Source organism: Gambusia affinis, linkage group LG20 (genome assembly GCF_019740435.1).
Source record: "Gambusia affinis linkage group LG20, SWU_Gaff_1.0, whole genome shotgun sequence".
NCBI lineage: Eukaryota > Metazoa > Chordata > Actinopteri > Cyprinodontiformes > Poeciliidae > Gambusia > Gambusia affinis.
In genome coordinates, this window is record NC_057887.1 from 7,222,059 (window position 1) to 7,246,250 (window position 24,192).

At 41.3% G+C, this 24,192-nt stretch overlaps 3 protein-coding genes across 6 annotated transcripts; 2 read left to right on the plus strand and 1 right to left on the minus strand.

Annotated features, from left to right (window-relative positions):
• Window positions 1-2,228: 2,228 nt before the first annotated feature.
• On the minus strand, window positions 2,229-9,220 carry LOC122823040 (chromobox protein homolog 2-like). Its single transcript, XM_044102255.1, has 5 exons — window positions 9,071-9,220; window positions 8,943-8,986; window positions 7,132-7,197; window positions 6,032-6,101; window positions 2,229-5,949 (listed from the first exon to the last, which is right to left on the minus strand). The coding sequence occupies exons 1-5, from the start codon at window positions 9,134-9,136 to the stop codon at window positions 4,723-4,725; spliced, it is 1,473 nt and encodes a 490-aa protein (XP_043958190.1). The 5' UTR covers window positions 9,137-9,220; the 3' UTR covers window positions 2,229-4,722.
• LOC122823043 (cytochrome c oxidase assembly protein COX11, mitochondrial) lies at window positions 8,544-12,661 on the plus strand. 3 transcript variants are annotated; one of them, XM_044102260.1, is made up of 6 exons: window positions 8,544-9,003; window positions 9,830-9,885; window positions 10,436-10,741; window positions 10,826-10,981; window positions 11,057-11,182; window positions 11,674-12,661. In XM_044102260.1, the coding sequence occupies exons 3-6, from the start codon at window positions 10,454-10,456 to the stop codon at window positions 11,860-11,862; spliced, it is 759 nt and encodes a 252-aa protein (XP_043958195.1). In that variant the 5' UTR covers window positions 8,544-9,003; window positions 9,830-9,885; window positions 10,436-10,453; the 3' UTR covers window positions 11,863-12,661. The 3 variants fall into 3 exon arrangements, with proteins under 3 accessions (XP_043958195.1, XP_043958194.1, XP_043958196.1); XM_044102259.1 differs by having other exon boundaries at window positions 8,546-9,003; window positions 9,830-9,958; XM_044102261.1 differs by lacking the exons at window positions 8,544-9,003; window positions 9,830-9,885 and adding an exon at window positions 9,949-10,326.
• A 358-nt stretch (window positions 12,662-13,019) lies between these two features.
• rab40b (RAB40B, member RAS oncogene family) lies at window positions 13,020-23,925 on the plus strand. 2 transcript variants are annotated; one of them, XM_044102258.1, is made up of 6 exons: window positions 13,027-13,392; window positions 18,882-18,942; window positions 19,602-19,662; window positions 20,823-20,900; window positions 20,988-21,210; window positions 21,792-23,925. In XM_044102258.1, exons 1-6 carry the CDS (start codon window positions 13,245-13,247, stop codon window positions 22,091-22,093), a joined length of 873 nt encoding a protein of 290 aa, XP_043958193.1. In that variant the 5' UTR covers window positions 13,027-13,244; the 3' UTR covers window positions 22,094-23,925. The 2 variants fall into 2 exon arrangements, with proteins under 2 accessions (XP_043958192.1, XP_043958193.1); XM_044102257.1 differs by having other exon boundaries at window positions 13,020-13,392; window positions 20,823-21,210; window positions 21,792-23,919.
• Window positions 23,926-24,192: the final 267 nt, after the last annotated feature.

Here is a 24,192-nt window from a genome sequence, read left to right on the forward strand (position 1 = left end):
GCTTCAAAGTTGATTTTAAACTTTTGGACTCAATCCCAATTTTTTACAGCCTTTTAAAGCTTTTGCCCGTTTTGCTCCTGAACAGGGTTTGTCCAAGAAACTAGAACATAAGAATTTTCTGAATAAAATTTCTGCCTCTCCCCGTTCAGTCCTAGTGTAGGTGGAACGTAGCAAGTAAGCACACGTAAGCCATTTATCCACGAATTTGGGCCTTTGTTTTATTTTTTTCCCCATTTGTATCACAACTCAGCAGGCGTTGACCTGAAGATGACCCTTCTGGATGTTTCACTGACTTTGTCTGTTTGATTGAACCTTGACCAATTCCTCTGGGAATGATAAAGTTGTGTTCTTGGTATCTGTCATCCCATGACAGATTACTTCAGGCGCTGCTCCTCCGCCATGGAAGTCATTTTCTGGCTCATGTGCAGACACCAAATTACATCCCGAAAACATTTCATCAACACTTCAACCCGATTCTGCCAAACCTGATCTCTTCCACTTACAGGAAAGTGTTTAATGATCAACAGGCGGTGCTAATAACTTTGACTTTCAGACAATTTCTTTCAATCAACCTTTTTTTTTTGACACGCAGACAGCGGGGAACAGTAGTAGGTTCAGTTTACAATGTTTCTTATTCGTAATGTTCAAGAAAAAAATAAAATAAAGAAACATTAGATATCCAGCAGGGGGCAGCAGAGCTGGTCAGATTAAGAGTGTATTTTCCATTGGGACTGCAGGTTCTTGGGGTCGGGGCAGGTCACATACTGCCCCACAGAGTTCTCACTGTTTGCTTCGTCGTCTCCTGCTCCTGACAGGGACTCACTTCAGGAAAATTCCACCTCTCTGCTTCGGCTCTGAGCAGAAATTTGCATCGGCTTCGTGGAGCGACAGCATCTGCTTCCGACATACTTGATTTTCTGCTTGGAGTGTTCAGTCAGGGTTAACGTCGCTCCGTGCACAGTCCTGTCTGTCACACACGGTCAGTTCGAGTCTGCCTCCAGTCGGTGTCTGCGAGCTGGAATTACACTGGAACAACAAAACGCATTTAATGAGTTGGTTTTCAGTGAAATGCTCTTCTGCCAGATATTAAGTTTGTAAAATGTTCCTCTGACGTCTGGTAGGAATGTAATCGATTCAGTTTTATTTAGGTAGATTTAATTTACGTAAATTGTCATCTCGAGGGACTTTACTCGACAAACGGTTTCAAGTTTTAGAAAACTCCGGGAAGCACCAACAAACCTGAGGGGCTTCATTAGGAACACAAGGAACAGTGAGATCTTTTACATCTGATGCCGTCTGATCATTAAGGGCATTAATTGTAATTTTAAATTGCATTCTGGATTCAATACGGAGCTAATAACGAAAAGGTGAAATTGTACTTATAAAAATTTACAATGATCCAGCTTTTAAATATTTAACTAAGAGATCCACAAAAGATCAAAGAAATGGGCCAATCTTGAGGATCTTAACTTCGTGGACACAGAGTCACAACACAGCAATGAAGTTTTCCACATCTACCTCTCTCTTTCCACACTTTTCTTTAGTTATGGTTCAATCATGAGCTGAAGACTTAATAACTAATAAAAACAAAGAAAATAGTGTCAAAGAAAACAAGTTAAATATGTTCTGGAAGAATATGTGAGCAAGCATTGGTATAATTTATTTTATTTTATATTGATCGGCTAGGCGTGGATTTTTCCACATTTTGGGTGGATGTTTTAAGAGTTACTGAAGAAAGTGAATTTTAAATGAACAAAGAGAGAAATAGCCATTTAAACTCACGAGAGCTGCAGAGCAGCTAAGTCACACTAAGAGGTCATAAATCAGCAAATGGATGCAGTTTGGTTTTTTGAAGTCGTGGCTGCTTAAAAACAGTTTAAGGTCTGTTGCTCTGTCTAGTGTGGTTCTGATTTTCATGGTTGCGTTATGATCAAGGTGTATACAGGAATGGACACAAAATACTACTTAAGCATTCTCAAATTAAAAACAAAAAATGCTGTCCTGTAAATTTGACAAACTCATTAGTTTTCACTGTTTTAACTTATTTTAAAAAAAATAAAATTGCAATAATTTCATGTTTTCCCGACGCATTTATAATGTATTTATTTAAGAATCAACTTTTTTTTTGTTGCCATTTCCAGCACCATCCACTTGGTTTGTTGGCTGATGTTTCATGAGGACGATACAGAGACACCTGCTGGTAGGAGACAGGAACTACACAAAGAGCGCCCAGTTGTTACGCTTTATTTCCCGAATCCTTCAGACGGAAGAGGCACACAGGCTACAAGGAATCTGAAGCTAATCAGTCGACATGAGCACCAGATCCATATCAGATATCACATCATGAAAAAAAAAATCCCCATGTATTTACAAATATAAATAACACATAATTCAAATTCAAAATACACTGCAATGATGTGTGTATTACAAATGGTACAAAACTGGTTTAAGTGATACTGGGACGTTTCCGTCAGCTTACATCTGTACTGTGCTTAGTGCGGGAGATACTGTCCACGATACAAGTCAGAACGAGAGTTCACATTCAATACACCTTTGGTCCAAAGACGGAACACAGAGGACTCCGATGGGAGTTCTTCAGGAGAAGCTCGGACATAGGAAAAAATGAGGTCCAGAGTAAAAGCGAGAGTCTAGAATCAAAATCTGGAGAGGAGCAGGAAGGTTTGAACAGACCGCTGGTGGGAAGCTGGAAGGTGGCAGTGGAAGTCCAGCTGAGACCTGAGGACCTGCAGAACAGTTATTAATGTCCATCTGACGGTTTCTAGAGTCTACATGCTGACAGCAGATTCTTACAAAATCCTATTTCAACACAGACTGTTAACCTTTAGTGACGGCTGACGTTGAACCGGAGTCAGATCCTTCTGATTCAGTTCAAATCGAGGAGAAAAGACTGAGTTTGAAATGAAAATAATCATTTTCAAACTGTTTGTCCTAAAAGCGGCATGGAAGAAGATACATCTCAAAACAGTGTCATTACAGAAAGCTCAAAGGACCATTATTTGCTTCTTTGGGGTGATTCCTCAAAAATAAAAAAAATAAAAAAGTTCTTAAAACAAAAATACATATACAGATATTTCATTCAAGTACATATAAAGCTCAGCTTAGGAATGAGCCAAATTAAATTTTTATAAGCCAAAAGCTATCCTTCACTGATGATCCAGGTCACCTGACCTTTTACTTTGAAATGAACACCAAAATAAGATCTGCAGAAAATGTATCAGAGTCCCTGACTGTCCCTAATTAAACCGGTGAAGATTTTCTTTATGGTATAAGAATTTCCTGGTTCAACATTTCACCTCAAAGTCGAACAAATCAAGCAGGGACACGTCCAGAGTGAGTTGGCCTTACAGCGAGTGGAAGTCAGAAGAGACGGAGTGGTGAATGCTACAAAGATGGCTTCCTGGTCGTTTCACCTCTTCGCCATTCGCTGCTCCGGGCATTTCGTACAGAATTAGTTCAGGTCAAAAGGGAGCAGTCGGGTATCGGTTGTTTTGTGTTGAGATTGCATCAACTTGTACCAGCCAGGTTGATGTTTTGTACCTGCTTTGCCAGCCAAAGAGGTTATTTTGTATAATCTACTCCTAGCTTACAGAAAGGAAACGTGATTGTACATCTCCAGTAAATCTCTTAACAGCAGATCACCATTATTTGTATTTAGCAGTTGGCATGAATGAAAATAAAGAACCAAAACAAATGAAAATAGAGTAGAACTTGGAGGTTTCAGATAATACCACCTTTAAGTTATAGTTAAATGTTGATTATCATAAAAATTTTTATGATAATTTATCTTCATTATTAAGAATAAATAATTAACTACAATGAACTGACATGACATTGACTAAGTATATGGGTATAAACTGGGGAAGGAGCGAACTGACCTGGAGCTACTAACAATCATTAAACCAAACAGTGTCAAGCTTTATGGACATCTGGTCTCCTTTGTAGCCACACAACAGATTACTGGCCATCTAACCACATGTAAGGAACCTTCTGGTATCAGTATTTGTAAGCCTTGCAAAAAGCCTGAAGAACCCACAATGGAGACCAAGATCACAGATTCTGGTTTCTTGGAAAGAAAACGGACTAGAAGCTGATAAATACAGTCATGACGATAACAGCTCAAGCCAAAACACAAGAGGGAAACAACAGCGAAGATGAGTGTTTACTGAGCTGATGTGAGGACATGATGCTACAGCTTCAGTTTATATACAATAACAAAACAAGCTGGAGTTAATATTTCCCAGCTTTAGGTTTGTAAAACTACGCCACCTGCTGACATGAACTGAGTATAGAGTTCCAGATGGCATATTAAGTATTATATTACTTCTTTTACTCACCCATTCTCGAGGCATATCACGGATAAAACCTAAGGGCGGAAACACACCACAGACTGATCCAATCCTATCCACCACCTAGAACTGCTGTCAGCAACAAAATATCAGCACATCAGAGCAGCGCAGACACCTCCAAAGTCTAGAACCTGACCAGATTTTCCTAGTTTTCCTATTGATGGACTGAGAAACCCCTCAACCATCGCAAGCGTGGTTGTAAGGGTTAACCCAACAACCTCAAACAAACCTCCATAAGCTCCTCCATTAGACTTGATCAGAGTCCAACTGTGGTTTGACTTGAAAAAAGAAACTTATTCAAAGTTCCTTCCTTAGCAGGGGCTGAAACGAGAATTCCGGGTCTTTTTCTTTCTTTTTAGTGATTCCGGGAGTTGAAAAATCCCACGCTGGTTGGCGACTCCTTCACAGTCACCGTGATGAAGTTGGCCGTGACGTCAGTTACAAAGACATGCTCCATGAGGCTCCTTGCCGGCCTCCAGTCCGTTTCCGTGTCCGACTCGGCGGTGTTGCCGCTGACGCTCGGCCTCGAGTCGCCGGGAAACGATGAGGGGTCGTGTTCCGACTCGCTGCTGCTGGTATCGTCCGAATCGCCGGTGCTGAGCTCGTTCAGGTTGCGGTTCTGAGAGCTAGACCCGTGTTTGTGCTCCTCCTGCCTGCTGCCTCCTGCGGGTTGCGTTCTGCTCCGGCCAGGTTCTGCGGCACCGGGCCCAGAGCGTTGCCCACCGGCTGTGGTTCCTTTGCTGACGCCGGTGCTGCGTGAACCCCCTTGCAAACTGCCACTTCCCGGAAGCTTACCGACACTCTGCAGGTTGAGCGCCCGTAGATTCAACGCCTGGCTGCTCCGCTCTCTGGGCGTCGGTGAAGGTGACTGTTTGGAGAAACTGGAGTTCTGCTGTTTGTGTTGAACCAAGCCAGCATGACCGCCCACGCTGTCATGCCTTCTGTGGGTCAGCGGGGGGCGTTGCACCGCTATCGGATGTCCTCCGAAGCTGCTGTGCAGACCGAGAGGCGCTGGTTTCTGAGCAGATCCTTTAAAGGCGTCCGCTCTGACACTTCCTGTTTCGGAGACGGCACGTCGCAGTTCAGACGGCTTCTGTGACGGACTGCCTTTGTTGTGGGAGGACGAGGCGGACAGGGAGCGGCCGGACCAGACACAGTTAAGGGATCCGGGTTTGGAAGTGGAGCTTTGAGAGAAGGAGGAGGGGCCTTCCTCTCTGGAGCTCCGGCTCAGCCCAGGGTAGGTGAAGCTGGCCGGCTGCAGGGGCTTCTTCACACCGGGCCGCGGCTCATCTCTGGGCGACCTAATTGGCTGGTGGTGGCGTGGAGGAGAAGGAAGACTCTTTCCCTGCCGCAGTGCCTTCAGATCCGGGTGCAGTGGCTTCCTCCCACGTTTCTTACGTGGCGGATCGGCCTTAGCCAACAGGATCTGAGGCCGCTTCTGGGGTACGGGGTGGATACGAGGACTTTGCTTGGCCTTCTTCACATGATCGTCGTCATCCTCCTCGGAGGAAGAGGAGGGCTCGGATGAGAGGCCGAAGGAAGAGGAAGAGGAATGGCTGTCCTTGGTGTCAGTAGGTGGAGGCTGAGGACGAGATGAGGACGAATGAGCGGAGATAAAGACGAGACAGTGGAGTAAACATGACGAACCAATGTGGTTCAGTTACCAGGATTTTCCTGGGTCGTCCTCTGGGCCGTTTTCCTTTCTTCTGAAACAGAAGTTCCCGTTCTTGTTCTCTGAAAAACAGTCAGGAACAAAGATTGGATCAGGTCTTCCAAATCCAGTGTATTAGAAAAGATTAAAACCTTTTGTTGTAGGTAGGGATGGACAACAAATCAGCTGGTGAGTGGAATCTGACACTTAAGAGTCTGAAAAATTAACCTTTCTCCGGGCAGTGAATCCATCGTATATAACTATCAGACAGCAACCCTCTTCAGTGTGCAGGCTATTACTGAGTGAAAATGACGATCTAGTAAATGAACGATCTAGTAGAATGTAATAGTAAATACAAGCTTTTTTTTTTTTTTTTTTATATGAAGTTGGCCACAGATGTTATTTATTTAAAGTTGAAAAAAAATAACAGTAACTCTGTAATGTGATGAAAATTATGTTTTCAGGCATGCAAAAAACTATATTTTTTATTTAAAAAGGAGTTTAAGGGATATGCTGCAATTCTATTCAGTTAGCTTTTATTTATAGTCCCCACCACATACCGTTAACTGTAGATGTTCAGTGATATTTTTTTTATATTACAGGTATTTACCATGGCAAAAAACAACTACAATGCTGACATTATTTCCTGCTTTAGTTAAAAACACCCCAATCCTCAGTTGTATCAGTATCACAATCCCACACCATATCATCCAAGCCTGACTTATTTGGCGGTTATGTCGAAAAGCTCAGAAACATGCGTCCTACCCCTTAATGTTGTGAATCCCTCCTATCTTATTTTTCTATAAACATCATTTAGATGATGTCACATTTTTATTATATCCAGGCGGTAGAGGGGGAGAAAAAAGATTCTGCTGTCCATGTTCAAAAACAAAAATGCACATCAGTTAAAATGGAATTGGCAGGTCAGAGCACTACCAAATGTAACAGGCCTTAAACTCTGTGAGCAATGCAAGCTCTGACTAATTATTTTGTTGGGAGTGGAAAGATTGTTTTTTTATTTAAAATGTTTTTTTAGGGGAAAAAAAAAACAAAAAAAACAACAACATTGTTTGTTTTAGAGTCGATGGATGCTATAAAACAAACGTCCCTCACCTCTTATGAAAAGCTGCCAGCAACCTCGGGTCCAGAATGTTCTCTTCAGGCTCCCAGCTGTTGTGCCTTAAGAAAAAAATAAACATCAGTAATCAGCTTCAGTCTCCCCAGATAGTTTGCACACAGATAGTTCATTCTAGGAAGGAAATCTGAGGTGATTTTCCATTCACTGCTTCCTCCTCCCCTTCAGCATTGGAAAAGGCCATAAAATAAATCAAAGGACACAGCCTGATTAAGAATAATATGGCATAAAAAACATGCAATTAGTGTTTACAAAATTCCCAAATGCTTACAAAATTTTCCCCATACACAAAAACAGCAAACTGTGTGTCCAGCATAAGCACCATGCGGTTCAAGCCTCTCGCAGTAAACTGAACTTCAACTGACTCAAATGGCATCTTGAGCACTTTTACAGTTTATACTAAATCAAAATTTAAATGCAATTAATAATGTTCAGGGTGTCCTCCAGTGTATTATAAGCCTGGCGGCCCACCAGGCTAAGAAATGCTTATTTATTTCTTTTTAAAATGTTTGCATTTTTAAAACTTTATAGTTGGTGATCAGGTATTAATCTTCCAATCTTTCAATAACAGATAATTATCGAGTAATATCTTCAAATTTCCTGTCAACTTTAAACATTTTTTCAACTCCAAGACACGACGGGCCGCTAAATGAATGACTGGCATGGCACCCAACCACCGGGATTAGCAGGTTTTCTGGGGGAGACCTTGATATTTATACAGCACTTATTCATGAAACAAAAAAAAAACATCAAGTAGGTTTTACAACTCTAGACCAATTGTATCTAGTAAGATAGAACCAAAAATTGCTTCCTTGTATAGTAAAGGTGGTTTATATGCACTAGGTATTAATAAATTACAATGATCGAAGCAAAGCACCTAGTTTAAGCATGTCTGGACATGCTATGAAGAACAATGTCCAGGGAAAATAAAAGCACCCTTTTATTTTAGCTGTTCTAATGTTTAAAGTAGATTCTTGCAGAAAATGAACGGTTCACAGTTTGTGTTTTTTTTGTTTTTTTTTGTATGCTTACAGTCAACTGAAGGCCTAAAGAGTTATAAGTAAGCAAGCGTGTAAGTTTTAGGACATTTCATAAAAGGAATTTGCTCGTTAATAGTTCTTCCAGACCACTGACCTTATTGAGAAGCTAGATTTGGGCATTTCTATATGAAATAATAATAATAATAATAATAATAATAATAATAATAATAATAATAATAATAATAATAATAATGGCTGATATTGTAATTCAAAATGTTAAAAGATTTTAGAAAAACAGATGAATGAAAAACGGAAATAAAGAGGCAACAACACAAAGCAAAAGCAGGCTGATAACTGGTTCAAAGCGAACATCCAACCAGTTTCTTCTTCCAGGTCCGGTTCAACGAATGTTTTCACGATTTTACTATTTTATCTACATTCATTTCACTGAAATTTTTTTTTTCTTTTTCGTGCTCATTAAAGAGGTCTCTGACCGAAATATATCCACATAGTTCTGGTCTGGTTCATATGTCCGACTGAGGCTGGAGTTAATACTAGTCTAGCAGAACCCAGCTGATGTGGATTCGGAAGGCACCACCGGGTTCCTGGCCCGCAGCTTAAACAATCTCTCTGTGTTAGCAGTTAGCAAGTGGTTCTGGTTTGGTTGTTAAAACGACAGGAACCGCAGTTTAAACAACATATTTATGAAAGCAGTCCACAGGAATCACTAGTTCGGGCGGTACCAATCCAATTGGCAATGTAAACACCGTCTTTGTGTTAGCAGCTAGCAGCTAGCCGCAGCTACTCACTTGGAAGACCAGCCTCTCCACTTCACCAGATACTCGAACTTTCCCTGCAGAGACACACACAGTAAGTACAAGAACCGGAACCAGAACCCACAGAGAACTATGGACTCCCGGTAGAGTCCGGTTCTTACCTTCCTCTGCCGTTTGCTGAGGATACACTCAGCATCGAATACCTGGCCCACCGTCACCCCCTCCATCACTGCTGATGTCGCACGGTCTGGACTCTACCGGCCCCCGTAGCTCATCCCTACTGGTTACTTCTATTGCTTTGACAAGCTTTCCTTACAACTCACTTTCTGAACTCATGTAATAATCACATTAACACGTGGGGTATATTTTATGGTTATTATTTATTTATTGAAGATTTAACTAGTTTTTTGTTTGCTTATTCGTGTATTTATTTAAAATTAATTATACTTGTCTGTTTGCAACTCAGGTTTTAATAAATGTATAGTTTTTTGTAGAATATATCGATGAACGTTAATCTACAACCACTTAAGGTTTATTAAGCAAATATATCAAATATGTCTTGGTAATTTATATATGTAATTGAATAATTTATTTTCTGAGTTTAATTCATGTATTTATTATTTATCCATTTTAATTGATTTGATATAATATTAGTCATCCTAATATTTAGAATTAGGATGACTAAATTTGTGTACTAAGCAGATTATTTCTTTATTTATTTATTTCTGTCATATTATAATTTTGTTATTTTTATACTAATTTTAATGCACTTATACTGCATGTAGCTTTCTTTTTGGTTTTTATATTAATTATTCTTTTTGGGGCGGAGGGTTAAATGTGTATTTCTTCATTTTCTATAACATGTTAATAGCTAACTTTCCCCACACAACAAAATTGTGAATACAATAACTTTCCTGCAGAGGGCAGTAATGAGCCAGATGGGCGGAACTGTGTCTGCGGAATCTTTCTTCTTGCGGTAGGAGGCAATTTTGTGTTGCACTGCTGAATGTTTGATAACCGTCTGTTTACTGCTGAGCTGCTCTTCATAGGTAACTATACTTCTATTACTACTGAACCGATTATTTAAACTGAACTGACGATTCGTTTAAACTCGGTGCTTTTTAAAAACATTTTTTAGTTCTGGTTGCAGGTCTTATTATTTAGTGAGGAGAATAAACACTGACCTCAAGTCAGATTAGATATATGTTCAGATAGGTAAAGACGTTAAACAGCTGATTTGAGGTCTGACTTCATCATCTTGAGCTCAGCAGAAAGTTTCCCTTCTGTTTTATAGCAAAGGGAGACAAATTAGCTGAAAACAGACAGAAATAACGATTATAGATAAATCAACTGGAGAGACACAACTGTGCCCATTACAACACTTTTACTTGCAAAAGCTTTTTGGATATTTCTCAAGGTCAGAGTCAGTTTTTCAGACTTCATTCTTTTGTTTATTAAATATTCATTTTAAAGATCATGGCTTTGATCCCGAATGCAGTGTACATTGTGCTCTGTTTGACATGCAGCTGAGCCCCTCAGGTGAGATGTTGCTGCCTCTTCTGCTGCGTCCGTCCCTCTCGCCCCGGTTGACGGGATGCGTCCGGGCGCTTCACGGCAGCTCTCAGAGGACCCTGCTCTCCCAGGGTGAACACTTGCTTCGACGGCGGCCTGCGTCTCGCCTGCCGACGAGGAACCACAGTAGAAAATCGAGGGGTCAGGAGGAGGAGTGGAGAACCAGGAACAAGACAGTGCTGACATACATTGCTGCTGCCGGGGTGGGAATGATCGGGCTGTCCTATGCTTCTGTACCTATGTACCGCCTCTACTGCCAGGTGAGACACACGTACAGAAACACCAACATACACACACACACACGGTTGCTGTGGGCCTGCGTGACCTCTCCGCTTTTCTCCCAGGCGACGGGGCTAGGCGGCGCGGCTGTTGCCGGACACGACACAGATCAGGTGGAGACGATGAAACCGGTGAAGGAACGCATCATTAAGGTGACATTCAACGCCGACACGCACGCCAGCATCCAGTGGAACTTCAGACCTCAGCAGACTGAGATCTACGTAAGACTTCCCGCTTGTGCCGTCAGAGAAGACACGATCTTCTCCGTGTTAAACCTTCCTCTTCTCTCCACGCAGGTGGTTCCGGGCGAAACGGCGCTGGCCTTCTACAGAGCCAAGAACCCGACAGACAAACCCATCATCGGCATTTCCACCTACAACGTGGTGCCCTTTGATGCGGGACAGTACTTCAACAAAATCCAGGCGAGTTTCAGATTGCTTTCTCTCTGCAGAATGCTGAGAATTTTTTAAAATAAAACAAAGACTGAGGATTAGAGCAGAGAGGAGACCCTTTGCTTCCTCCCCCAAACTCTATCATCAGAGCTACCGCTTCTCTTCAGCAGGGATAGGGAGGATGTGTACAATACCACACTTTTAAAATGTTGAAAATATTTTTTGTTGGTTTGTCAAGTAAAATGCCAATAAACCATATTGTCACCTTACAAAAATAATGGCCTAAGACAATTTTTTTTTTTTGCCAAAGTCTTCTTTTGGTAAAAAAAAAACAAAAAACTCAATCAAGTTTGTAGTTGTAATGTGTGAGTACATTTCTAAAGAATTGTAGATACTGAATCGAAGTGACCCGAGGATAGAGCCTTGAGGGACTCCACGTGTGATCTAGTTCCATCCATTAAAAATGAAAACAAAACCACATGACTCGTCATGAACAGGGACCTTCTGTCTGTTGCTTGCAGTGTTTCTGCTTCGAGGAGCAGCGTCTCAATCCTCACGAGGAGGTCGACATGCCGGTCTTCTTCTACATCGACCCGGAGTTCGACGACGACCCGCGGATGGCTCGGGTCGACACCATCACGCTGTCCTACACCTTCTTCGAAGCGAAGGAGGGCCAGCAGCTGCCTCTGCCCGGGTACAGTTATAACTGAGCCCAATGCGGAGATGTCCACCGGAGGAACCGAAGGCCGGAAAGAGACTCGTCATGTTCGTTCTCCGAGCAAATAATCCTCTGCCTTCTGATCGACCCTCCACGATAATCCGAATGCAATCATGTTCAGGCAAAAACGCGCCGTTCCTCCAGACAGTCCAAGAATTTTCTGCGCGCATTGCTCTGAATGTCAAATTAAGAAGAAGAGTTATGGGTTGCGGTGATCCTCGTCCGGTCCTTTGGATGCCTTAAAATGACAAGCAAGAAGCAGCAGAACTTGAAACACGCTAAAAGTTCAGACTCAACAAAATATTTCTGGTGCTGCTAAAAGACTGGAAGTTTAAAGCCGTCGAGATGGAGCTTTACGCGAATATTTATTTTCAGTCACCTGTCAGGAAGCGGATCAATAAATCCTGATTTGCGCTTCCTCCCGAAACATACACCTGTGTTTCCTGTGTGTTTTCCACCCGATTCCTGCTGGTTTTTCCATGCAACCGCCTCAGAGACATCCAGCAACTCCAATCTGCAGAACGAACGCACTCCTCCTGGGGAAAAATAGAAATGTCTCGATCTGCACATATGCATCACGTCTGTCTATGTTTGGTTTTTCTTTTGCTTTTTATTTGGTTTTATTGGGTCTTCTCACAAGTGGGGTTCCTATGTATGCAGAATATTCTTTTGAAATTCACATAAAAAAAAAAACCTAAAACGAGAGGATCTTCAGATAAAAACAAAAAAGTATAAACAAATGGTAGGACCATAAAGACGTGTTCTGTTATTAAAAATATATGAATCTTTCATCGGTTACCTGTGTTCATGTGTTTATCTTGGCTGTTTTTCCACTGAAAGTCGCAGTTGCTGTATTTCGGCAAGAGTAAAACCAAAACAGAAATAATTTTTCAATGAACATCCTTTTACTTTGAAACCTCAAAAGAAAAAGGAAAAGGAAATTTTGATCTAAACTATGTAGCCAATCTCTCAATCAGACAGCTGCTCCTGCTCTAATTGATGTTCGTCTCCTCCAATCGGGATTCGGGGTTGCCCTAGCAACTCAATTGTTGGCCCAATCAGATTAAAGCAGGCAGATATCTCTCTCTCTCTCTCTTTCTCTCTCTCACTCACACACACATACACACTCTCCCTCCCTCCCTAGAACTGGGAGGTGAGGATCGAGTCCTCGAAGATCCTCTGCGAGCAAGTCGGGGACCCGAACAGAACCGAGCGCCGAGCTGTTCCAGCTGCAGACTGAGGGGGGCGTGGTGCGCAGGTAAACACTGAACGCGTAGACGACACGGGGGACGCCGCGTTTTTATTTACTCCTCTTCCTCCGGGGGGGAAGAGGAGGAAGAGAGTACAGCTCGTGATGGGACACGAGCCGCGAGGATGAGCCACAGAACCAGAACCAGCCCGATCCGAGCCTACGACTTCCTGCTGAAGTTCCTACTGGTGGGAGACAGCGACGTGGGGAAGGGGGAGATCCTGGAGAGCCTGCAGGACGGAGCGTCCGAGTCCCCGTACGGGTACAACCTGGGTAAGTGAGGGGGAGGCGTTGGGGTAGGACAAGGGCTAAAGATATCCGATTTTAGTGTGTGTGTGTGTGTGTGTGCGTCTGTGTGCGTGTGTGTGTGTGTGTGTGCGTGTGTGTGTGTGTGTGTGTAAAGTGGAGTTCACTGTTTGAAGGCTTACCGTGGAACGACGCAGTGTTATGTTGGCAGGTTTCTATCATATTTTCCTTCCTGTGATCCAAAAAAAAGAAAAGAAAAAAAGACAATCCTCCAGTCTTTCTGAAGCCTTGTCAGAGTTTTTACTAGGTTTCTGGCTTCTTTATCACACAGTTCCAGTCTAGTTTCAAGGATTTTTTTTTTTTACATACAAGAAGGAAATTCCAAAGTACTAAAAGGGTTCAAATCTCCAGATAAATAAATTCCCTGAAGCTGCAGGTCTGAATTGGAGAGTTTGAGGTAGCAACCTCGATCTCAAAATCCAATATGAAAGAATATGGTTTATAAACCCCCCCATGGAGGGATTAATTAATTAGTTATTACATGGGCCTTCTTCTGCCACTTTATGCACCACCAAACACGCTGCCACCCCCCTCTCCCTCCTCTAACTAATGGTGCATTTGTCTCTGAAGTTGGTGCTGGCATCTAGTAATAATGGCACCGGTTGAATGTGATTCTAGCTGTCAGAAATGCGAGTAAATAGAAATCAGATGTCCAAGTTTCCTTGCAAATAATTTGAACTGAGTACAAAAAGTACCCAGTAGCATTGTAATGAAAATAATAATAATTATAACCCCCCCCCCCCAATAAAATTAAGAAATGCAAAATACGGATTCAGCATTACATTGAGAAATCTACAAATCCTCTTTTTGCATAAAAAAGTTTTACACCAATCAGAATCTGTGTTTTGGATCTACTTCGCCCCTTTCTGTGTGTCTATGTTGGGTGTCAAATAATCCATTTAAAGTGCAGGCAGTTACATTTGTGGTCACCAATAAATCCGATTCTGAAATTTGTACCATTTTGAACAAGGAATGGTGTGTGTTGGGGTCGTTGGGGGGGTTGGGGGGGAGGAGTTATACTTCTTAAAAACAGGGAAATAACACTTTATTTTAACAAAGCCTGTGAGTTGTAAATCAGCTATCAGCTCCCTGCCGGGTCTTTCAGGGCAAATTCTGTGTGCAAATGGAAAACTTGTTCAGGATGCAAAAAAAAAAAAGTCAGAAAACTCTTTCTGGCCGGTTTCAGTCCTAATAAATCACACGGAGTATTGTAGAACCTTTTGTGCCTTTCATGCTGAATTCATAAACTACAGAAACAGAAACACATGTTAGCTTGAGTTGATCATTTTAACTTAGCGGAGCAATTAGCAAACTGCCAAGTTTGTCTGCCTGAATGATGAGAGTGTTGTTTCTCTCTCTGCTCCCTAATCTAATGCGGGAATCGCCATAGCAACTAGCGACTGACTTTCTGTTCTGATTAATAAAAAGGTCACATATTGTGTTTCAGTCGTCCTGTCAGGATTTTATTCACAAACTATTTTGTCGCTCCATTTGTTTAAACAAAATAAAGTTGCAAAGTTTAATTTTTGTGGCCTTTGTCAGTAGCTTATTGGATTTAAAAAAAAAAAGTTTTAAGTCAGACGTTGACGCTACGTATGGCTGTCCTAAACAAGATGTAGAGGTTGCATATTGGTCTGAACAATTCTGTTCAGACCCCCTCCCAGTGGTCTGAACAGAATTGCTTCTTTTTTTTTTTTTTGCCAAGTTCCGTACCTCTGGTAAGGCGCAGAGCCACCAGCAGATGGGAATGTTTTTCCTCTCTCGTCCCGGCCGAGAGTTTCCTCTTCGTCGATAACTTTGACTGTCCTCGCCTATGCTGGAGGTTTGGGTTGGTAAGTTTTGCTACATATGAACTTACTTGGTAAATGTGTTTCCATCTCTCCTTTAGCGCGCTCCGATTTTTTCGGAAGAGTCAAAAAAAAAAAATGTTTTTTTGCGAAATTGAGGAAATTATTTACAATTTTGCAGTTTCCATCAGCGTTTTCTAATACGATACTTCAAAATTCACATAGTAAGAACGCTGCTTACTTTAGCCTTAATTGACACTAATCCATAACTCAAAATTTTATAAACATTAAGAATAATTTTAAGATTCCAAGCCAGTATTTAAAGATCCTTAATCAGTTCTATTGGAACTGATAAAGTGAAGATGCCATGTATGTTTTAGGCAGTTGCTGCTTAAGGTCTTGTCCACAGAGTTGTATATTTTAAGATTGTGAGTTCGAGTTTATATGAAGACTTCAGGTCCGTATTTCATATTTAAAGTCTTGTGGCATACAAGGTGCTAAATGTCTATCACGTTGACAGAAGCAAATGCAGAAGGCGTTGTTGATGTGGCTTTCTCTGTGTCGTTTGGACGGGGAATAAAAGCCAAAAGCGAATAAGTCGGTCTGGTGCAACCTTCATATTCCAGCAACAGAGAGAGCCTTTCTGAGCAGCAGCAGCAGCAGCAGCAGCAGCTCACTGCAGGGAGTTGGGTCAAAGGTGACGGGATGATGGAGAGGAAAGCATGGCTGTGGCATTTGAATCATCCCCGGCGACCTCTAAAGAACAAACTCAAGGACAAAATCTGTTTCTGCAAGAGTTTATTGGAATTTTAAACTAGATTTTTCTAAAAGAGAGAATGGGTTTTGTGTTATTCGCGGAGACATCTGACTATGAATCGGACAGCAAGGTGTTATAACATCTCAAGATTAATTCTAGCTGTGGATTAGATGGAAAAATAACGCCAGTTATTGTCTTCATGTCCTTTGCAAACTGCCTGTGTGCTCCAGGTCTAGAAGAAGTCATCAGTGTTTTATCTTGCAAATCTGGATGGTTGTTTGATATTCCTGTCGGTTAAAGGGACGGCACACCTCTTTGGAGATGAGCTTAGAGGGCCAGTGGTGCTCTAAGATGGCTGGAACTGTCTCGGAAATGATTCCCGCCATTAGCTTGGCTCCTCGGTGAGGATTCCTTCCCGGTTCTCCAAACTGGGATCACTGCATGGGAATTTCTGACTGGACATTCTCACCCAAACCACTAGAAATCTGGACTATGCATTTAAAACGGAACGCACTCCGAGCTGCCGCGGGACTGCAACAGATTGAGAGACGTGCTGATTTCTCTCAATACGTTTCTGCAACTTTGACTTGCACGTTTTGTTTGGTCCTTATGTTTGAGATGCCCATGGAGTTGATTTTATTAAATTTTTTATGAGGGGGAGATGCAGCTCACTTGGTGGAAAACTGAAGGGTTTATCCTTGGATTTGCTGCGTTTCTGGGTCATGGCAGCAGACAGAGACATAGCTGTGGTCCACTGTCTCTCTGCCAGAGGACGACTGACTCTCTTGAGGTCCCGGAGGGGGGCCCTCCGGGCCTCTGCCAAGCCCAGAGCAGAGCTGTTATTACGAGCTGCCAAAAAAAAAAACACACACGGGGAAGACTTTATTACTGCCGACGTGAGCGGGGAAAAATGCTTGCTAAGTCTGCGCTTGTGGATTGCATTGGAAGTCTCTCCGAACGAGGACCGAAACGTTCGGCTCCTCAGAACCAAACGGCCCCATGTGTGACTGCGAGTCATAATAAAGTGAAGATGCAGCAGATATACTGCCGAGGAGACGCTCTCACTCACACACCCACGGCGTGCGAGTGGGTGTGATTTGACCTTGATGAAAACACACACTGCCGTGTTTGGATGAAACACGGCACTCTGTGACAGCTCTCATCTGAAGTGCTTCTCTGAGACTCATTTCATTGCTGCACTTGAGTCATCAACAAATACGACTTGTGCGTGTATTTTTACTATTGTGTCATATTTTTAGGACCCATTTAAAAAAAAAAAAAGTTTGGCACAGATCTTTCTAAATTCTCACCCATAACGCATTGCATCAATGTGGAGGGAAAACATCGTATATGGTCAGAGACTGTTAGACTGGAGTTTTTTCTTATATATATATATATATATATATATATATATATATATATATATATATATATATATATATATATATATATATAGTTTTTTTAAATAATTGCTCTCTTTGGTACTCCTAATCCTTAGGCATAGTTCTTATTCTTCAATTTTCTTTTTCAATTTTAGTGATTAGTGTTTCCCCACGGCAACTGTATTTTAATTAGCTTCTCTTATCCCAGCGCTTTATTGCACGTTAGTCATATCCCTTGACTCCTCCAGCCGAGGATCGGTTAGTTAGACTCACCTGATACCTTTTCCCTGTAATTATCCTGTCTTCGAGCATCAGCTTTTCTCCTTTATTTTTTTTATTTATTTATTTTTTTCATATTTCTTGCCAGCTTGGTTCTTGTTCACGTCTGTCCCTTCTCTCTCTCTCTCTCTCTCTCTCCTGTGTGTTTTGAAAGTTGGACTTTTGACTATTTGATTCTGACTCCAATCCTGCGGTTTGGCTCGGTACCTCACAAAATCCACACACAGTAAACACGGTACTTTAAACTGACTCCTGACAAACAATAAAACAGTCTGGTGATTTTATCAGGTACATTTTTACTTGGGGAAAAGAATCCCCCCCCCCCCAAAAAAAAAAAAAAAAACAAAAACATGATTTTGAATATGTGGACTGATTTTCTTTTATTTTAGTCACCTTTGACCATTATGATTGTCTAATAAAATCTTGTTAAGTACAGGTTCTATCCAGTATAAGAGGCAAATTAATGTTCTTTTCTCTTTCCTTTTTTTATTTTTACCGGTCTCATTCTGATGTGCTTTAACCTGCCCCTTCTGTTGTAGCATATTTCACATAATTGCATTACATCACTCTTGGTGCAACAAACTCTCCACCATCCCTCCAAATCTACTTCAGCACAGATGATTTAAAAAGCTGTGAGCGAGCGTTACATAATCGGAGTGTGCGGCGGCCTTTGTAGAGGCTCTGATAATTACTGTGATAAAGGAGACGAGATGCTCACTGCTTTTGTTTGTGCAGGAGGAGTCCCAGGACAGAAGCCGGATAATTGCATCTAATCGGGAATAAGGAGGGAATAAATTTGCAGTGGCGCAGAACGCTGGTAATAACCGAGCATCACTGTCGGGAGTCCGACTGCTCCTAGTTCAGATGCTTATCAGTGAAATTCCATAGGAAATTCATGGCTGGGTTGGGGAGATTACAGAAGCAGGCGGACTTAATAACATCACACATACACATGCTGTTATTACAGCTCAGCAAAATAATGAGGGAATGCATTAAAGTGTGACAAGGAAACAAATTGGTCATATAAAGCAAGGAAGAACTGAAGTGTGCTCATTATTTTATTCTATTATTTTTCACCAAGAATATTATAGTTAGTTGCAGTGGCTAAACTAAAGAATAATATGAACAAAGAAGAACAAATCTCAAATAAATCTAGAAATGGGAATGTGGAAGAGTTAGACATTTGGTAAAGAAAAGAAGACTGAGGAGGCTATTGTTTGTTTTTTTTGTTATTTTTCTGTTGTCCTTCAGGAATCGACTACAAGACGACGACCATCCTCCTGGACGGGAGGCGAGTCAAGCTGCAGCTCTGGTATGAAAACACAAGGAAAACGGCTGGCTGTTGTTCGGCAGCCGTCCTCTCAGCGTGTGATCTGCAAGCAGAGAGGTTGTGTAACAGCAGAGCAGAGGAGGTCCTGGTTCGGTCCAAAAATAAACAGCAAGCATGTGAGGCAGCTTTGACTTGATAGAGGTTTTGTTTTGTTGTTGTTGTTTTCCAGGTGACGCAGCCTCAAGCTTCAGCTTTGATTTAAACTGTATTCATATCAATGCTCTGTGCGAGACGCGCTAAAGTTCGCTCTGCAGTCAGATTACGAATATGTTTTTCTCACTGGCTTCGGTCATGGCGTAAGAAGATTAGAAGTGACAAATCCAGCATTAGGATAGGGTTTCATACATCAGAAGCCATCCAACATACCGAGGTCTTCAGTAAGCAACAAATCAGCTAGCGGCTCCCTTTTCTACACTGTTTGGATGCCTTGGCGCTTCCTCCGAGTCCTGATTTGGTCCTGTAGCACTGTCCCTGAAGGCATGTGCCGACGAGGAGCAAACATGTTCAGAGGATCTCCAGTTCTCCCTCATTAATCAACAGATAGAACCAAGTGGACAGGGAGTTGCTTTAGGGAGTACAGTAAACGGCGCGGTTTCAGCACCAATCTTATTTTTCTCTCCTTATGTATGTTTTTGTTTCAGGGATACATCCGGACAGGGTCGGTTCTGCACCATATTCAGGTCCTACTCCAGAGGAGCGCAGGTATGGATCATGGAGATTTCACCAAGGTTTCCCCCAGAAAACCTGCTAAGCCCCAGGGCAGTTATTCATCGTCTTTGAGTTAAAAAAAAAAAAAAGTTTAACGTTGACAGGAAATTTTAAGATATCACTTGGTAGTTATGTGTTATTGAAAGATTGGAGGATTAATACCTGAATGCCAACTGTAAAGCTTTAAAAATGCAAACATTTTAAAATAAATAAGTAATTCCAAGTGTATTATAAGCCTTCCCACAACAATGCACTGGGGGAAACCCTGCTTCACCATTTATCTGTCCCGAATCATGTAATTTATTCTTGAACACGAGCGAAGGAGTCAAACCCAAATCCACAGCATCTCCTGTCAGGCTCATTTTCAGGAAGTTCACATCTGATCTCATTTAAATGTTTCTGAAAGCTCTCAAACCAAATGATGTTCCTGAAGAAACTCAAATCTATCAGAATTTTGTGTATAGTTGGACATAAAAAGAAATGTTGTTGCCTCTTTACCATCCCTGCTGTAATACAGTGTAAATCTGCCGTTCAGAGATTCGTCTCCCGATGGAAAGTTGGGAGGAAAATTTGCCACCTTTTCATCCTCAAACACTGTTTACACAAGCAGTCTGTTGTCGTCTCTCATCAGACTATTAGTGGGTACAGAGCAGATATCGCCATAGCAACAGTGGCAGAGTTTCCATGGAGAGGCTAACGGATGCTCTTGAACCTTGAGTTTGGAGAGTCAAAGTGAGCAGAAAACGGAGAAAACCTTGGACTGCAGCTCCCATCATGCCTTGCTTGCTGCAGCGTACTGCGAATGACTGTTAGTTGCTTGCACGTAACATTATCTGTTACAATTCCGACAATTTGTAAATTGTACATTAGAGTTATTAAAATAAAGATGATCCATTAGAATGACATCTGCAAAGGATTCTGGGTTGTTTTGCAGCCAAAGCAACACAAAGCAGCGTTTAATATTCAGCAAAAGAGTCCGTTTTTTTGGTTTTCCAGCAATTGCAAATTGAAATAAATCTGAAATGATGCCGTTTAACATTTTGACATAGTTTTATTACAAGTTTGTTCATTAAAAAAATGGATCATATGGATTCATAATCATTGATTTTTGCCACGTTTTGCGGGAACTTAAAAGATAATTTTGCGCTCCGCAGGGAGTAATCTTGGTGTACGACATCACCAACCGCTGGTCCTTCGATGGGATCGACAGGTGGATCAAAGAGATCGACGAGGTCGGAAGGCGCGCGGTTTGGTGCGAATTCATGATTCCGGTTAAAAATCCCACACATGTTCCAAGTGCTCCCTCTTTTTATACCCAGCATGCACCGGGAGTGCCCAAGATCCTGGTCGGGAACCGCCTCCACCTCGCCTACAAGCGTCAGGTGACTACGGAGCAGGCGCAGGTGTACGCCGAGAAGCTGGGCGTCACTTTCTTTGAGGTGAGCCCGCTCTGCAACTTCAACATCACCGAGTCGTTCACGGAGCTCGCCCGCATCGTCCTCATGAGGCACGGCATGGAGCGCCTGTGGAGGCCCAACAAAGGTCAGAAGGTCACTGCACACACACAGACACACGCCCGCACGCACACACACACACACACACAGTGCTCAGTGTAGATTCAGTTTATGGTTTAGGTCTGTGCTGCCCTGTGCTGGACAACAGCAGAACAACCTACTGATGGTATCTGTAGGAAAATAACAGGTTTTTAAGGACATTAGATTAAAATGTTTTTTACCGTCTTTTAGATGTATTTAAAATATTCTTGAAAAGTTAGTTTCAGTCTTCATGAACATAGTTACTAATAAGCTAATCATTTTATTTATTTTGAAAAGTTGTTTCTAATTATTACAAATGTGACTATTTAGACTAATTTATAGATAATTGGTTTGAATTAATTTTGTTTTATGGCTTAATAAAAGTGTAGCAGTATTAAGTAAACTTTTTCTGACTGATTGCCTGAATTTCTCGATGATCTGCTCTTAAATTTTATCGAAATAAACATGCAATAAAATTACAAGTTGACCACTATTTGATATAAAGGACAACCTACATTGTTGAAAAAAATGAGGACTAATTTAAAATGAGTTTTAAAACCTAACTTTTTGGTATCGTTTCTGTGTCAGTGCTGAGTCTTCAGGACCTCTGCTGCCGCTCCATTGTCTCCTGCACACCTGTTCACCTCGTGGACAAGCTGCCCCTACCCCACACCCTCAAGTCCCACCTCAAGTCCTTTTCCATGGCCAACGGTCTCAACGCTCGCATGATGCATGGACGCTCCTACTCCGTCACCGCCGCCGCCGCCGCCGCTCACCACAGCGCTGCCAAGAGGAGTGGAGGGACGCTTCTTAAAAAGCCAAAACTCATCCGACCACCGCCGCTCAGCCCGACATCGCAGGGCTGCAGAAACAGCTGCAAAATATCCTAACAGCAGCGAACGCACCAACGGCTGTGGATGGGACGTGGCTGAGTATGAAGCATGTGTGAAGAGAAGAAACGGGAGACAAAAACTTTTATGTTTGGAGACGAGGAAGCATGGAGTTGAACCTCTGACCAGAGATGTTGGTGGCAAATTACTGGACAGCTTCTTCTTCTGTTCATCCATCATGATGAGTTCAAAGATAACGTCAGGAAATCTGTTCGAGTCTGTAATGTAATCTAGTGTGGCATTAGTAGACTATTTAGTATGGGACACTCAGTTCAGACATCATTTAAATATAAAATATAAAAATCACAATTTTTTTAAGGTGAAATATTCTCAAAACGCCATCAAGTTCAAAATTATCTAATTATGAACACAATGTATTTATTTTGTTTCCAACACAAAATCAAAAAAATGTCTTATTTTCTTTGTGAGTTTGCATTTTCTTTTAGAATCTCTTTGTGATTCTTAGTAATTTAAAGCTTTCTTGCGACATCCCCTAAACTCTTTTAACTTTAATAAGAAAAGGTAACCTTAATCATATAAAAACCTATGTTTGTCAAAAAGGAAATCATATAAACTTCAATTTTATTCTGTATAAGTTGCATCCCACTTATTCTGTTATTTCTGCCTTTTTACCCATTTCCTCTGTAATGATGCCTACTGTTAAAATGAGATGTGTACCTCTCCACTGTAGTCACCAAAATTAGAGATAACCAGACATATACATATATTTTCTCTCATGTTAGTGCTTTGCTTACTTTGAGGAGTCGGGTCAGAGCTAAATAAATAATTCTGGTTTCTGTAACGTACTGTGGACGCAGAACTTTATTCCACTTGATGATCATCCAGAAGTTTAACTCTAAAGCTTTAAGTGACGTAAAGTTGTCATTTCTGTTTGTGCGCAGAAATATTTTCGCTTGTTCAAACGTTACATTGGCAGTTAAAGCGCAGCGTTTGTTCCACAGTGACACATGCTGTTTGGGATGAAGACTGCAGCGTGTAAAGTACTGATGTAAACAGTTAAAGTGAGGTGTTGTTTTGGGCTAAATATGTGTTGAGTGTAAAACTAATCTCTCTCCAGGTTTTTTTTTACTCAGAATTAATTCAGATTTTTAAACAATTTTCTAATTGTACATTAACAGGAACATTGGTCTAAAAAAATCGGACCAATTTTTAAATTATTTCAAAAGTTATTTAAATGTGAATCATTTCTCACTTGTTTTACTTTATAAGTTTAAAACACGACAACGCTATTTTGTTTACATTTTAAAAATCCTGCGACATTCAAATAGGTTTAATTGGATTGTAGAATGTGTAGATTTTAACTCTTAAAAAAGTGTATCTTTGAGTGAAAACTCCTTTCTTATTCAGTATTAATCTCTCTGTGTTACTGACTTTGTCACTTGATTTATGAATGTTTGGCAAATGTCACATCTATTTAAACAATAGCAACGTTTAGAGATGTGTAAAATTTTGTCATTAGTTGATTTCTACCAGAATTCTCACCTTCTCAGACTGAAAGTTGACGACTATTATCCTTCTCGGAGGCAGAAAATTATACAAGCTATGGGGCATCTTCTTCCTCAGGAGGTTTTCTACAACACTAACATGTATCAAACAGCACTTTGACGCTGACTTTTTGCACTTCTCTCCTCTCGCACCGTTACTCTACCAGCAGCCATTTTGTGTACAATATTTGTACGTGTTGTAAATATTCTTGTTTGATATGATGAAGAACTTATGTTTTATTGTTTTTCAGTGAGATGTTTTTCCGCAGAAATGACTGAAGGTTCTGTTTATCCTTGATTCACAATAAACTTCGTTACCTTCCACATTCTGGTCCTTGCACTGTTCTCTTCCCTTTATCTGTTTTTTTTTCTAAGTTCCAAATTCCATAACAGCTCAGTTCAATGCATTGTTCATAAAAGTGATTGGGGGACTATATAAATTTTACTGGAATTTTATGTGAAAAACTAATACAAAGAAAAAAGCTAAATAATTACGTAAAAAGAACAATATTTTACCACCACTTTTCACTGCATCTCTTTTGCAAGCTCGGGTCAAACGAGGGGAAAAAGAAATCTGAAAGCATCTATAAAAGG

Bases quoted from the DNA above. Each gene is read 5' to 3' on its own strand.
- rab40b (XM_044102257.1), top strand. From the start codon at position 13,245: ATGAGCCACAGAACCAGAACCAGCCCGATCCGAGCCTACGACTTCCTG. The intron at 13,393-18,881 runs GTAAGTGAGGGG...GTTGTCCTTCAG, and splicing joins CCCGTACGGGTACAACCTGG to GAATCGACTACAAGACGACG. The intron at 21,211-21,791 runs GTCAGAAGGTCA...TTTCTGTGTCAG, and splicing joins CCTGTGGAGGCCCAACAAAG to TGCTGAGTCTTCAGGACCTC.
- LOC122823043 (XM_044102260.1), top strand. From the start codon at position 10,454: ATGTTGCTGCCTCTTCTGCTGCGTCCGTCCCTCTCGCCCCGGTTGACG. The intron at 10,742-10,825 runs GTGAGACACACG...CTTTTCTCCCAG, and splicing joins TGTACCGCCTCTACTGCCAG to GCGACGGGGCTAGGCGGCGC. The intron at 11,183-11,673 runs GCGAGTTTCAGA...TGTTGCTTGCAG, and splicing joins AGTACTTCAACAAAATCCAG to TGTTTCTGCTTCGAGGAGCA.
- LOC122823040 (XM_044102255.1), bottom strand. From the start codon at position 9,136: ATGGAGGGGGTGACGGTGGGCCAGGTATTCGATGCTGAGTGTATCCTC. The intron at 8,987-9,070 runs GTAAGAACCGGA...GTGTCTCTGCAG, and splicing joins TCAGCAAACGGCAGAGGAAG to GGAAAGTTCGAGTATCTGGT. The intron at 7,198-8,942 runs GTGAGTAGCTGC...TTTTTTCTTAAG, and splicing joins TGGAGAGGCTGGTCTTCCAA to GCACAACAGCTGGGAGCCTG.